Here is a 15603-nt window from a genome sequence, read left to right as displayed (position 1 = left end):
AATCCCATATAAATGTGAAACAGTCGCTTTATGAAGGCACATCGGATTTTTAGACCAAAGGATCTTCTATTTAATTGCTTACAGCTATGCACAATTTGGTGCGGCTACGCCACGCTAAATCAAACTGCAATTATGCAGGGGGGGGGGGGAGGGCGGGGCTAAGCCGGCCCCTCCCATCCAAGCGCGAGTTAACATTTGCAGGCCCCGGCAGTAGCGCAGGCAGGGGACACAGGGAGCACGTGACCCCCTCGCTTAGGTCCCGCGGGACCCGAAGGTTTCCTCGAAACCAACGATTAAGGGCCCGAATTGAGGGTCTTAAAGGGATGCCGGAGGTCGCACGCAGGGGCCCCGGCCCGCAGTGCTGGCCACTCCAATGTCAGCCAGAGGGCCCTGTGTGCTGGGCCCATATGTCAGTCAAACACCACCAGGAACGCAAAGTCGGGAACAAAGCCGGAACCAGCGATTTAGATTGGTCGCGGCCCCAGCGTCTGTCAGGGCCCCGCAGTCACTGACGGGGGTCCTGTGTTGACAAGGGGTCCCGAGTCGGTCAAAGGTAGTGTTCGAGGAGGCCTCAAGAGGCTATAGGGCTCATCGGGTCCGACGGTCAAGAGCCTGATTGGAGGGTCTCAGGGCAAGAGGGCCTGGTCAGATTCTTATTTAGGGGCCCGGCCTGCGGGGACAGGCCCCGAGATAACAGAGAGAGGACCCTTTGCACCGATCGGGGACCCTCTAAGTCGATATGGGCCTATATATTGGTCAGGCACCACCAGCACCGTGCAGTCGCCTCCGTACCGCTAGGGGCCTGAGTGTCTGCCCACTTCCCAAGCAGCGACAAAGCCGGGACCAGTGATTTACACTAGTCGTGGCCTTGTATCTGTCCGGGGCGTACAGTAACTAACAAAGGGCCCTGTGCTCACAAAAGCCCCGAGCCGGCCAAGGGAAGTGTTCGATGAGGCCCGAAGAGGGGCCCTGGCGGCCCACTTGAACCGACAGTCAAAGGCTCGATTGGAGGGCATAAGGTCCCGAAAGACTGGCTGCAGGTCACGTGAAGAACCGTGCCCGTAGAGATGTGGCACGGAATATCAGCCAGAGGTCATCTTGCACCGTTTGAGGACCCCCTGAGACAATGCCGGTGTCCTGGTCGGCCAGGGACCACGAACAGCGAACATTCGGCTCCATGCCCGTCTGAGTGTTCGAGACCCATTTCCCAAGTAGGAATGTTGCTGTAGCCCGCGACTTGCAATGTTTCAGGTCCCTGACGCAATGACGGGGTCCTGTGTTGGTCAGGGACCACAGTGCCTAACAGGGGTCCTGTGGCGAAAAATGATCCCGAGTCGGGGCGGTCTTTGAGACGGCCCGAAGAGGGGCCGAAGGGTCCTCTTGAGACCAAAGATCAACGATACTGTTGGAAGGCTGAAGCGTCCAAAGGGCTGGCTGCAGGCCACATTTAGGACTACCGACGATGGTACCGTGATCTCAAATGTTAGTAACAGGACCTCTTGCACCGATATGGATCGCTAAAACGGAGCGTTCAGAGATCACCAACAACGAACAGTCGGTTCCGTGTTGGCCTGAGCTCTGGGGCCCATTTCTCAAGCAGGGGCATGACCGTGGCCACGATTAATATTGTCGGGGCTCCTGTATCGGCCAGGGGCCCACAGTGCTTAACAGGGTATTCTGTGTCAACAGAGAAGCCCTGCATTGGCCGGGGTAATATTTACTTAACAGGGACGCGGACGGGACCCGAATGATGGGGACCCTTTTGCGTTGGTCGGGGACTTCTGACAAGGCAAGGAAACCTGAGAACTGATGGTGAGTGCTCACAATGAAGTAATGGAATGGTCCTGCGCCGGTCAGGGCCCCCAGCGCCGAACGGTGGTCCCTCCAACCCAATTCCAACATGGGCCCATTAAGCCGAACTGGAGTCTTATGTGCTAAATATCTGACCACCTGCGGTGAACAGGCATATTGTTGCGTCAATGACGGTTTCTGCGTCGATCCGGGGTCAACTGCGCGGGTCAGAGGGCCTCCTGCGTCAGGGGGCGGACCAATGTGATTTGATGCATCCCTCTAAGGGCCTCTGAATCGGCCAGGGAATCCCACCCGATGTCGCCAGAATGACGGGGCGGATACACAACGCGTTGGGACCGAATAACCCTTTATTCCTTGACCGGGAACAATAATGTGCCCTATAGTGTTGCACCCAGGAGGTCCTTTTCCCAGAAAGAAATAAGGGGTCACATTAGTGTTGAAGGGAGTGGGTCGAAATTAGTTAAAAACGCACAAAGGCTATCCCACAGTGGACCAAAAATATAAAAAAGTCTGAGGCTGCTTGCCGGGTACCGATGGTGCAGCGGTGCAGAGGTTAACGCATCTGCTTCAACCACTGTGCGTCTGGAAACCAGCGGTACGTGGTTCGATTCCCCGCGGTGCCCGCCCTTCCTGCCAGGGTGAGAGGCAGGCGACGCCATATAGCCTAAGCAGTTGAGTACGTTTTAGAGCTCCAACACCACCCCGGCAACGTCCGGTAGAACGGACAGCCTAAGCCATCGCGGTTTGGGCCAGTTTCCGTAAAAGCGATCATCGTTGGCCATTGCTAGTAACGCCAAGCGACGGGCCCCGTGCGCGCAGCGACCACCGTGAGATAATGTTTCTGAATTTCTTTCAAAATGTATTCGCACAGATCAATGACAACACTAAGGGCATCTTTTTGTTACAACTGCGAGGTTGGTCTCCGGACAGATTATAGTTATAGCAGCACGGAAAAATAGAGATTCTATCTTTTCCTGTTACAGTTCCACCATCAGATTCCAGCACTACTTCGCGGTGCTGGTAAGGCGAAACCATTATTATATTAATCTAAAAATAGCACAGGTAGAATGTACTTCCAGATTATCTCTTATTGTACGATTTCATATCATGGAGCGCTTAGAGGTACTTCTTTCGAATGCGTCATCATCTTGCTGTATCGGTTGAAACAGTTCACTGGATCAGTGTGAAATGATGGGCGCCGAGGATATATTCATGCAGCCGTTTTATGCGTGATTTTTGCTTTTTGTTTATTGACAATAAACTTCGGGCAATAATGATTTTTTTTGCGGGAGTGTCCAGCCTCTATTCCAGCCATGAAAGGTAAAGAATGTATAGTGCATAAATATACATACACACACACACACACACACACACACATATATATATATATATATATATATATATATATATATATATATATATATATATATATCAAAGAAAAACATCTTATCGACAAAGCCACATACATATCGGGGCCATATCCGGCTATTTCTTGAAGGGAGCTTTATTTTATTATCGGGGTCGTTCGTCAACCCCGAGCCCCACCCCTGCCAACGCTTCGGCTGCACACCTGGGCCCGGCCCCGCCTCCTCTTGGGACATTGGTCCGGCATCCAGACCGATGCGGGACCGACCGCTCAGTATTGGTCGCTCGGTCATCCAATCCCCACTGGCCAAGGTGCCCCCAACGGTGCGAGAGCACTCCCGACCGACTTTCTAGGGCCCGGCCTTCCGACTGGGGTTCTTCCACGTGCCCGCTAGCCTAGCCTCCGAGCCCCCCGATCGGACCCTCGATCGTCAGCCCCGAGGGACTGACGCTGGACCCCTCGACCTCGGGGCGTATGCTGGGCAGGTCGGAACCAACCAGCCAGCCAGAAAATTTAGATTTTTTTGCAAGCACTGCAAACGTTTTTCTCCACACGTGGCGTCCCCACGTTCACAGGGGTTTAGCGCGTGCTTTACACGGCCTCGTTCACCCCAGCCAATGAGTCGTTCACCCCAGCCAATGAGTCAATTCGAATGATGCGTTCATTTGAAAGTAGATCCCATGGCGGGAAGCGCGACAAATATAGTGTGGCATTGTTTGCACTGTTTTGTACTTATTCAATTGTTGTCCAAACAGAAAGACGCAAAAATAAATACACGGTTAGTTTTCTTTTTAGGCTACTTGCATTGGCTTTAAACAACATTTTATCTCTATTTTCTGTATTTGATGTCTTCTGCTTTGTAACAGAAGGAACATGAATTTCCCTGCGCTGCTTCAATATTTCGAACGCGCTTAAACTGCCAGCCGTCGCGTCGCGGGTGGGTGGTCGGGGTCAGGTTGCGGTGTGTCTGCAGCTGTGTGGGTTTTGCGAAGTTTGGGAGCCGTTGGTGATATATTGTAAGGTTATTTTGGTTGAATTTGAGTCGACACGGTGTAAGCTGTCAAAATGAGGGAGATTGTGCACATGCAGGCTGGGCAGTGCGGTAACCAAATTGGAGCGAAGGTAAGTAGTTCATGGGTGCGAAAATCTGTCATTGCCCCCATTTCTACGCCAATTGTATTACTAGGGGTAGTATCATCACCAGGGTAACGTGGATTAAAGTTCCGACCATGAGCGCGCCAGGGTTGCCTTGAGAGGTATGGAGAAGATCTGAGATTACTGGATAGGTAGGCTTTGAGTACCCGGTATCTCTCCAGTAACAAACTTCCTGTCGGGAGCTGTGTACGTGAAAACGAGCGGAAAAAAGCTGGACAAGGGGAGGGCTTCCACTCTCGGCTGCGAGCCTGTGGTACTCTGCAAGTAGACGTCACTTACTTTTGAGATACCGAAAGAGTAAGTTCGAATCAGGCTATTTTCTTGAAAACAGTGAAACGGTATTTGAAGGATGTTGTTTCAGAAAAGCATGCTGTTTATGCTCCAAGTCCGCCCATATATGTATCTAATAGCGGCGTCAGTCCCGAGCCCATGTTTTCGTACCGCGAGTCCTGTCGGGGATGTCGCGCCTCTACTCCCGGACGTGTAATTCGTTTATAGGCGTCAGCTGCTGATGACGTCAGAGCCCAGTGAATATTCCTTCATCTTTTCCTGCGCGATGTTGTTGACGTCATGGGGATACCAAACCATAACTATTCAAAAGTACTGAAATCTTTTATTACGCGATGTTGATGACGTAGCTGGGATACCAAACAATTCTTGTTTTCGAGGGTGATAAACTGTTGATAGAGGTTCACGCATACGAGGCCGACTCGGGCCACCTGTCGCCACACGGCTCCAGTTGGACACTGTATCCCCTGGCCGACACTGGAGCCCCTTATTGTGTCAGTCACCCCGGACATTGCAAATTCATACGGGCATGGGGCTGGCTATTTGGCCCCGTGCCAAGGCTCTATGTAAAAAGGGTGAATAACCACAATAAGAGGGCGCTATTAGAAGTCATATGACTGACATTTTAGGTCACGGCACTACCGAGTGGGAGGGTGGATCCGTGTCCAATCGGGCCCTTGATCTAAGGTCTCGAGGTCCGTCTTCGGGCCTCAAACCAAGCCCGTGACCGACTGGGCCCCCTACTATGCACTGTTGGGGCCCCTGACCGACTCGGGGCCCCAACCACTTCCAGGGACCCAGACCAATGTAAGTCATGTCCCGCGATTTTGTTCCTGCTTGGGAGATGGGTCCCCAGGGTTCAGACTGACGGCAGCCAACTGTTTGGTGTCCGTGGTGCATGACCGACTCGTCTTGTCTCGGCGCACAACGTCTTGTCGAGGCAGCGGCATTGTGTCGGGGGGGGGGGGGGGTCCTCAAACGGTACAGGAGGGCCTCTGACCGATATTTCAGGTCGTGGCCCTGGGAACTGCGATATTTTTGCGTAACGTATAGGCAGTCCCTCGGGGCCATGTGCCCTCTAACGGGGCTTATGATATCCGGTTCCGTTGGGCCCCTGGGCCCCTTTTCGGGCTCATTGAACACTGCCCTTGGTTGGCTGGGGGCCCCTTGCGAGCACAGGGCCGCCTGTCAGGCGCTGTGAACCCCTGGCAGATACAGGGGCCCTGAACAGTGCAATTAACTGATTCCGGCTTCGTAGCTGACTAAAAAGTGGCCCCTCGGACCCACACCGCTACGGAGCGGGCTGTGCGGTACTGGTCGTGTCTGACCGACATATGGACCCACTTCTACTTAGGGTGTCCCTGATCGGCGCAAAACGCTCTAATTACCATTTCAAGGTCTGTCCCCCACCCCGGCGCCCCTGAATAACAGCGGATTTGGTCAGCAAATAATCTTGGAAAATTACCCCTAATGATGGCAGGTTTTCTAGGTTCTGCACCACCAACAGGAAAAAGTATCCCAGATACCTTTCTGTACCGAGGGAGAATCTCGGAAAATGTTCAGAGCATGGTGGAAACGAAGAATCCTTTTTCGCTACTCATTACTATGACCGTTGGCTGTGCGTGGCGCATCGGAGACAAATGTGGATTATTTCCAGACTGGTCGAACGCTAGTGGGGAATATCTGAGGATGGTTATCGGAGAGATAACTATTCGTTGAATAATTTTCCCACGGCCGAACGTGCCCCAAGACTCCGACCAATCCTCCGTGCCCTTAGACCATCCAATCGAGACGTCCGAAAGTTGGATCCGTCGGACCCTCCAGGCTCTTCGGGCTTCGTGTCTTGCGTGTTTGTGTTTTGCGTGTTGTTTTTTTGGAAAACCATTGTTGCATGTCGAGAGAAACATTTTGAATATCTTGGTTAACATTCGTACCATTTCCAGTCCCCACGATGTGACTCAATCGCAGATAATAGTCCAGCAAAATTTATTATGCAGTGAGCCATGCTGGCATTGCGCTGGCAAAACGAAATGAACAGAATAGGAAAATAAGCAAGTCTCTCATTTTTGTGAGCCGATTTTATGTATACCATGAGTGGTGAGAGTGGTATGGTGCCATGGTGTCCTGATAACAATGGTTAGAGTAGGCAGTGAGCAAGCTAATGTGAGGTCAAGCTGGTATGCTTGGGATGAGAATATGTTGCCGCAAAGTGGTGCCAAATGCCTCCATTTAAATTTGATGTTACTTCTATCCGTCATAGAAGCGGTTGTGGGCATATTTTGCACTTGCGTGTTGGTCACGTAGAAGTGTCAGCGTAAATCAACGTTTGTACTTACCGCAACGCGCGGCGTAAGCTTTGGAGGGTAAGCACTAGTGTTGCGTAAGCGTCATTAAACCAGGTGATGTAACGCTAGTGTATAAACCCTTACAAACCTTGGGTGAAACAAGCATCCAAGCGAACAGTGCTTCCCAAAGCAAGGGTGCCCTTCGAATAGTCATGCGAAACATGTGGGAGGAATCAGAGCCAAAGTTCAACGTTTCGTTGAATTCGCGTGAAAATCGCTATGAGCTATATATGTTTTTCGAGGAAGCAGGTATTACCGATCAGATTGCACCCGTATGATGTACGTAAGCGTGAAAAGTGAAAAAAATTGAAATAGTTTCAACTAGTTGCACGCACTCAGCTGACCCCACCGAACTAGTTTTTGTGGTCGCAGATTTGGCGATGAATGAGCGCTTCTCAGCGTTCCAAGTATTCTGTTTTGGGAGCACCGACGTGGACAGATGACGCGGACAGATATCGGCCGCGACATCACGTAAAAACGTGAACATAGATGTGCTGTGCTACAAGAGTGTGTTCTTTTTTTAAAAATACGTTGTCTCCGACAGTTCTGGGAAGTCATTTCCGACGAGCACGGCGTTGATCCAACGGGCACGTACCACGGCGACTCCGATCTTCAACTGGAACGCATCAACGTCTACTACAACGAGGCGTCTGGTACGCTTATGTCGGTGTGCCCTCGCAACCGTTGCAGTACGCCGGCACATTACCCTCTGCCCCATCAAGTTTCCAATCTGTAGACCTGTCAAAAGTGTGTGGTCGGGTTCGTTCGGGTCACTCATTCGGGCACACATCGTTGCACTTTCGTGATGCTTTTTGGGCCACTTCACAACCTACCCGCAATAAATGGAGACGGTCCAAGTGGGTGGAAGCATGGTTTGGCGCAGGCTTACGCGTAAGTCTTGTGGGTTTCTTGCATTTGGAGAGTAAGGTTGTGTCCCTCGTATCTCTTGCTCTCAGATCATGCGTGGCTCGCGCCACAGCTGCACTGCTCATCTGCTCGGTGCAATGTTGTACAATTAAGGTAGCTTTATGCATCGATAGCTGTGGTGTCACCCGTGATAATGTGTGGTCCGTCGCGCGATGTAGCTTCCAGTTCTCTTTCGCAGGTGGCAAATATGTTCCCAGAGCAATTCTTGTCGATTTGGAGCCTGGCACAATGGATTCCGTCCGAGCTGGCCCGTTTGGGCAGATCTTCAGACCGGACAACTTCGTGTTCGGCCAAAGTGGTGCTGGTGCGTTGAAGCGTTTGAGTTACTTTTGGCTTACTCTCTGTCACGTACCATTGTGTGGTGGGTCGATACGCTGGAAGCCCAAAATGATATCACGGCGGAGATGAACAACTTCAAATGGGCGCTGGGGACGTGACTGGTTAAATGACCGCAGTAGTTAACATAGTTTGGTCTTTCGTGCTGAAGCGTCGCTGCTTTGCAAGCATAATTCATGGGGTGGTTACCAGTGTTTTTGCTTCAAATTAGTTTTAACTATGTGTTGCATGCTGTTGGTGAGCAACTTAAGCCTTACTGCTCAATGTAGCGATAACTGACGGCGCATCCATTGCAGGACCATAAAAATGCTTTTGATTTTTGTACTTCGTAAGTTTCTTATCTGTTATGACTGAAAGCTTTGTTTTCTAGGAATGATCCGCGCCCCGTTAAGAAAATCAACTGAACTTAAATTTGCGTTATTTCTGGTACCCGTTTAATGAGTAACGAACCGCGCCAAGCTCCCCCGGTTCGTTGCTCGTCTTAAAGCGTCCCAATTTGGGGTAGCTTAGGGCACGGTGATGCACGATTGTTGTCCACGTTGCTGTCCAGGGCTGCAACGCACCCGTTGTTTTTTTTTTAGGGAACAATTGGGCGAAGGGTCATTATACAGAAGGTGCAGAGCTCGTCGACTCTGTGCTGGACGTGGTGCGGAAAGAAGCGGAAAGCTGTGACTGCCTACAAGGTTTCCAACTCACGCACTCACTGGGAGGTGGAACAGGGTCCGGCATGGGGACTCTTCTCATCTCCAAGATCCGCGAAGAGTACCCAGATCGAATCATGAACACCTTCAGCGTCGTCCCCTCGCCCAAGGTGTGTAATCGTGATATGACTGGCGCTGACCCCAGCATCGGCGTGTGGGATAATTTTGCTCTGATGGCGGATAGAACCTGCACTGTGTAGTAATTTTATTCAGCTGGCGTTCTCGCAGCCAAATAGAGTTACAATTTGCGTAGTGATAAGTGGTGCATGTTGTAGTGTGCAAGACTTACTTTTCAATTTGGGTACTGCCTGGTTGGTGCACGGCTGCAACTTTCATTTGGTACACATGTCCCCAGTGTATTGGCCCGAAAGGGTTACAGTCCTGCTGTGCTTGTTAACAGTTTGCATGACTTGATAACTGTCTGCTCACTGTTGGACACAAGTCAACAACGGATGCAGTCACAGATGTCACTATTTATGGTAACGGTTTATTTAAGTCTGTGGCATGGATGGTGAGGTCCGTCCCGCGGAGCTCACGTTGGGTTTTGTGGGGCGCATGTACGGATCACCGCAATTATCGGTTGTCATCTCAGTGGATGAGAATGGTAAAGCATGGTGGGCTAGGATGTTAGTTGACCCATGATGAATTTGATCGCGGATGTCAGTGGTAGGTGATTGAAGCCATCATATTGTACGCGTGTTTCAGGTCTCCGATACCGTCGTGGAACCGTACAACGCAACGCTTTCCGTGCATCAGCTTGTCGAGAACACCGATGAAACGTACTGCATAGACAACGAGGCGTTGTACGACATCTGCTTTAGAACTCTGAAGCTAACTACGCCGACTTACGGAGACCTGAACCACCTAGTGTCCGCGACGATGTCAGGTGTGACCACCTGTCTGCGTTTCCCGGGCCAGCTGAACGCAGACTTGAGGAAACTTGCGGTGAACATGGTTCCCTTCCCGCGATTGCATTTCTTCATGCCTGGCTTTGCCCCTCTCACGTCCCGTGGTAGTCAGCAGTACAGGGCTCTGACCGTTCCTGAGCTGACGCAGCAGATGTTTGATGCCAAGAACATGATGGCTGCCTGTGATCCTCGCCATGGCCGGTACCTGACAGTTGCTGCAATCTTCCGCGGTCGGATGTCCATGAAGGAGGTTGATGAGCAGATGTTGAACATCCAGAACAAAAATAGCAGCTATTTTGTAGAGTGGATCCCCAACAATGTGAAGACGGCCGTGTGCGACATCCCACCGCGGGGGCTCAAAATGTCTGCAACATTCATAGGGAACAGCACGGCAATTCAAGAATTGTTCAAACGCGTATCTGAACAGTTCACGGCAATGTTCAGACGCAAAGCATTCCTTCACTGGTACACAGGAGAGGGGATGGACGAGATGGAGTTCACGGAAGCCGAAAGTAATATGAATGATCTCGTGTCTGAGTATCAACAATATCAAGATGCCACCGCCGAAGAAGAGGGTGAATTCGACGAGGAAGAAGAAGAGGAGGGTGCTGAGCAGTGATTTGTCGTGGTATGCAGGGTATACGCTTTTGTAAAATTGTACCCATTGGCCTTTTTGATAAGAGACCCATTGCAAGTCTTTAACAGGCAGCCGACGACTTTTGGAGAAATACCAGGGCGTGCAGCGAGGTGTGATGGCGAAGCCACCTTGAATACACCTCGAATGTTCGTGATGCGGTTTGGTTTGGAAATCAGTGCGGAGATAGTCACCAATATGTTAAGCTTCAGTGCTTGCAAAAGTGAGTTTCGTGCGCAGGAAGTTGGGTAAAACGCTTCGCCGTTTATCGTATGCATTCTTCGTTTCCAGTTTGCAAAAGCAATGCCGACCTCAACTGCGCTCCCTGTTGTGTCTGGATGCGAGTGGAAATGTGAGGCTACTGGTTTCTAGGAATGCACGCAAGATGACTTTGGCCAGGCGTTGGGGCCACGCGTGACGCATTTCCTGTCTTCACTGCGCCGATTTTACTCTGACGTCATGACGGGTCGCCCAAGAGTTTGGGGCGCGCCAGCCGAGCCAAATTGAGCGTGATGACGCCATCTATGACGTCACGGTGGGCGGTGCGGTGCACAAACGGGGTCGTATCCTCAGCTCTGCTGGCTTCAGGGCTAGAGCCTCGTATTGCAGGCAATCGGTGTAGGCCTGTTGTGCTGCCGAGCTGGCATCGCGGTCGGTATCAGAAATTTGGTTTTGGCTTCTGGGGAGGGAACACAATTCTAAAAATAGCGGCTTGAGGGAGAGCGGTATAGCGCAAGTGAGTTCGCACTGTATGGATCTGGTGCAGGGGAATTTGGTGACGGTGGTGGACAGGGGATACTACGCACTAGCTGGTCTCAGCGATTGTTAAAAACCGCTGGGAATTGGCTGCTTGTAGTTCTTAAATTTTCTGGCGTCCTGAGCGCTGCCTCTCCCAGTGTACGCTCGTACCTACTGTGCTGGCGGCCACGAAGCTGGTGTAAAGTTGCTTATATTAGCGATTGTATTCTAAGTGTGGGTCCACTAAGGCTGATAGCAAGCAATGCTTAAAATGTGCACCTGTTGCGAAATTCTCTGGAGCATATGGCAAATTAATGATTGAAACGTCATGCGAGCCACAGTGATGTAAACAGAAACATCGGGGAGAGGGAAGTTCGCGCAGTTTCCTTCCAACCAAGCGCTAATCTGTCACCTGAGGGGCAGATGCTGGGGCAATGTGATACCCATCTGGGGACTGACCTAGATGTATTTAATTTGGGAGCGGACATATTTTCTTGTTCATTTGAGCGGGATTCCAGCCCCTCCCCCAACTTTGAGAATTTGAGTCGAGTGCAGGGGGAACATGGCTTGCAGTATTTAGTTACGTAACAGTTGTCTGCTCAACCTTCCACAAAATTAAGTACGAAACAGAACATGGTTAAGACATCAAGACTTGCGTGGTCGGGGCTCGGAAGTCACTGCAGCAGGGGCGGAGGAATTGTCTCCTTCAGAGGAAGCCAGCCCTACGTAGTCGGCACCGCTACATCTACTGACCAAAGTTGAGTCTGATACAATGCTTTGCTTAGTGTATGACGCTGAGCTGAATTTATAGTAGATTATCTTTGTCTATATTGTCAATTAAGACCACTATTGGAGCCCACACGGCTCCCGCACGCCACTTCCCTGCGAAGAAAAAAACATCGGGAGGCTTCAGAAATGGGGCGGACAATCGCAGCCTTCAACGACAACCGCTGCCATCTATCGGTCTTGACGTTTTTTTTAGGACCTTGATTTTGTAGAAATTATTGACGAAATCCAGCTTAAATAGAAGATAGATATCAAAAAGTTATGAAGTGGTTACCTTGGCATAAGACCAAGAGTACGGAGCGGAGAACAAGAAGCTCTGCTTTAGCTTTACACTTACCATAATGTGGTGGGGATGCTCTGCAGATCGGTGAAAAAACTGCATACTTTATTTAATATCCGTAATGTACGGTTTCATCCCGTATTCAGCTGGAATGTCTTGGTGGTGTATACGCCTTCTGTCCAATGCTAAATCCTCCCCAAGAGCCGGAGACTTGCGGGGCCGTGGATTTTCGCGTATCCAAGCGAAAGGATGGCTTCTGACGTCACATTTTTGTTGTATTATCTCGAAGTTGTAAAGTCTTGACAGAAATTTGGTGAAGGCAGCGTTTAAAAACAATTAATCTTCATTTTCCACTTAATATATGGTCCATTTTCATTACAACTATAACTATGTGTATGCTCACGGGACGGGCATTTTCACATCAGTTTTCATTGTGTTTGTTCTCCCTGGCTACCTACCCCGTCAGGAGAGGTGGTTGTTTCGAGCGCGAGCTCGAAGCTCGACGTCTGAGCGCGGGAGTATCTGGCGGGCGGTAGGTGGGTGAAATGTGTGCTGATGAACAGGAACGGACCTGGGCACGGAAAGGAATGGGAAGGACTGTACTGAAAGAAAAGATTGCGTGTGAAATGACGGAACGATTCGGCTGGAACCTTTGAGCAGAATCCTCCGTAAAGTCGTGAGTGGCACGCGGCGCTGTCGAATGTTCTGGAACGGCTTGTTTCCGTCTCACGTTGCACAGAGAGTAATTGTCATTTTCTGTACAGTGCATATTTGTGGAGAACAGAATGTGGGGCTAAAATACCAGGAAGCACTCAGATTTCAGACATTGATCCCGGTTTTTGAAACCTTGCCTTGGTGAGGGACGTGTTGTACGTCATGCTGCACAGATGTGGTATTAAGTGCTTCCGAATATATGCCCCAGGTAGTTCGCAACATTGGTTCGCTTTCGGCCACTGTTACAATAATCGTGGTTGGTACTTTGCATAGTTAAGTTTCTGCATTTTCATACTACATTCACTCCCGGCTTCAAAATACCTCGCGTGCTTAAAAGAGAGCACCACCTTTGGGGAATATTTCAAAACATGGCCGAATGCGTCTGGTGGTGGATCCAGGGCGATGGGGTTGTACCCCGCCTTGCGTCGAAGGAGCACCCAAGTCGTTATTTCGGATACAGAAAATCTGTATTTTTAAGACGCACCACATTCCATTCCATAGGCACCGCGAATGGGTTCAAGCCTTCAATTTTCGAAAGGCACTCGATTTCGACGGCATAACGATGACACTCAAGCGTTGCCTCTCAATGGACGCGACAATGTGTCCCATACTGACGGTGTCCTGGTTTGGCCCCTCCGCAACGTTCACCAGAAATTTCATCTCGGGGGCACCATAGCCTTTATTGTCGAAGGGCGCTAAGTCCACTCGGGCTGTTTCAAGGGTCAAAAGCGTTCTTTGAAAAGAGGGCTCAAAATCCAAGCCACCAATATTTAGGGCACGTGATCATTACGTATCTCTTCTCTTGAAGGGTTTCACTCACACTGCCAGCATTTGTTGCTCAAGCACTTTGGCCAGGTAGTGTATGGCAAACAACATGACCCGCGCGGTAAAGGCAAAACAAAAATGGAAAGAATTAGCTTGACAGTGGTGAAAAGGTAGTCCAGTGGCGTTTCATTCCTCGGCCAATCTCTTATTTGTTCAGGATATCGAGAAAAGTGATATCGCTGGCCTTATCGAGCGCGTCGGATCCAGCAGTGAAAAGCACAAAAATGTGCGGTGCTTCGTTTCCTCATTCGCCATCATAGTCTCGAAATAAAAATGCAAAATAATGCACGAGAAGGCGCTGTACTGGGTGTAGCAGACAACCTAGGTGTGCGCGGCGCTATGCAGAGTGCTTCCGACGTTTTCGAAGTTTTGGCCCTAATGTGAACCCGTTCGAACGCAACCTTGCCTTTGTAATTTCGCCTGATTAAGTCTGTCACACGGGTCCCGAGGCCTTCTGAAGCGCAATCAGTCTACATGAATTTGGAAGTTCGCAGCACGAAATTAACACGCCGTGGTGTGATGTGGGGAGAGGGGAGGGCTCAATGCTCGCGGGTTTTGACACCAAATATGCGTCCCTTGCATTTCCGGTATCGGAGAAGCGGCGCTTTGAAAAACGCCGTCTACTGATCTACAGCTGGCGCGGGCGGCAACCGACGATATTTCGGGACGCTTGCGGCGGGCCGACATCGTTGTGTTATGGTCAAAACATAAAACTGTACACCAGTGCGCTCAAAATAAAACAAGGAGCACGCACGTGTGCGCTTTGTGCCGCTGCAAGACGTAGTCTTGTAGGTATGGGGGCTGCAAAGCTGAAAAAGTTTACTTTCGGGAAAATGTGGACATTGACCTGACATAATGGGGTCAGTGGTTGACCTAGCGACGCGAATTATTCCACCAAGTTGGGGCTTACATTTAAGGGGCTTCAGCTACGCTCTTAGTGTTGAGACGTCAGGGGTCGTATCGACCTCCACCCCCGTCAGTCCAATTTATGAAAAACAGCGAATCAGGACGAGGGTTTCAGCTAAATAGGCGTCCATCAAAAACTAATTGTAGCTGATCTTTCCGTGAACGGTTAAGTTGAATCGATGCCACTTTTGTGCATTCACCACCGATTCAAAAACGTCTTGAAAACACAAAAAACACTTGAATGGAGTGCGCCGCACTTTCAGCATATTTCAAAATCATTTGAGTTAAACGAAGACCAGCTGCATCTAGTAATAGCACTGCATGTGCCACTGGTACCAGCAAGTTGAAAGCAAAGTGCGTCATTTGAATTGTAGTGTTGTTTTGGTGCGTTATGGACGAACGCTGTCATAGAACTGCCGGGCGGTATTCACTCCCATCCCCACTGGCACCTGCCAAGCTAGGAATGCACGACTTGCTGCGCGGCACGTTAAAGGAAATGTTCCACATATTAATATATTGAAGCAGACATCAAATATGATGCAATAAGTTCACTGGTATACTTTAAAGTGAAAAGACCATTCCAGACCACACAATTTCTCTGTTTGGTAAATATGCTCCTCAATACGTCACTGTTTGAGCGCGTCATCGTACCGTGCACAATATCGAGTGAAAGCCAATTGACGGCCGTTAGGTCTGGAAATAGTGCTCACGAACGCTAAGCATGGACGATTCGAAAATTCTATTTTTCTTGGCCTTGATCGCCACGTGGCTAATGGAATGGCAGGATGTGAATGTCACTACGGCGTCAGAGATTGGACCTTGAAATAGTCTCCCTGAAAAGACGGCACATTTTCGCGTGTGTATGACTCATAAAATAGATCG

General features: G+C 50.1%; 2 protein-coding genes across 2 annotated transcripts in view; both read left to right on the top strand.

The window, feature by feature from the left end:
• The window catches only part of LOC119108682 (transcription initiation factor TFIID subunit 8), a 42156-nt gene that overhangs the window by 7589 nt on the left and 18964 nt on the right, over positions 1 to 15603 (top strand). The gene's annotated exons all lie outside the window — the stretch shown is intronic.
• On the top strand, positions 4197 to 10625 carry LOC119108681 (tubulin beta-4B chain). The gene is made up of 5 exons (XM_037232305.1): positions 4197 to 4300; positions 7511 to 7619; positions 8072 to 8197; positions 8811 to 9040; positions 9636 to 10625. Exons 1-5 carry the CDS (start codon positions 4244 to 4246, stop codon positions 10455 to 10457), a joined length of 1344 nt encoding a protein of 447 aa, XP_037088200.1. The 5' UTR covers positions 4197 to 4243; the 3' UTR covers positions 10458 to 10625.

This window comes from Pollicipes pollicipes, unplaced genomic scaffold, assembly GCF_011947565.3.
Source record: "Pollicipes pollicipes isolate AB1234 unplaced genomic scaffold, Ppol_2.1 Scaffold_6686;HRSCAF=7923_pilon_pilon_pilon, whole genome shotgun sequence".
NCBI lineage: Eukaryota > Metazoa > Arthropoda > Thecostraca > Pollicipedomorpha > Pollicipedidae > Pollicipes > Pollicipes pollicipes.
Note: the sequence above shows the minus strand (reverse complement) of the source record. Positions and strands in the feature narration are given on the sequence as shown.

What these genes read in the sequence shown, in the direction of transcription:
- LOC119108681 (XM_037232305.1), top strand. Translation starts at nt 4,244, where the DNA reads ATGAGGGAGATTGTGCACATGCAGGCTGGGCAGTGCGGTAACCAAATT. An exon ending in CTACTACAACGAGGCGTCTG is followed by an intron (nt 7,620 to 8,071) that starts GTACGCTTATGT and finishes TCTCTTTCGCAG; the next exon opens with GTGGCAAATATGTTCCCAGA. An exon ending in GTTCGGCCAAAGTGGTGCTG is followed by an intron (nt 8,198 to 8,810) that starts GTGCGTTGAAGC and finishes TTTTTTTTTTAG; the next exon opens with GGAACAATTGGGCGAAGGGT.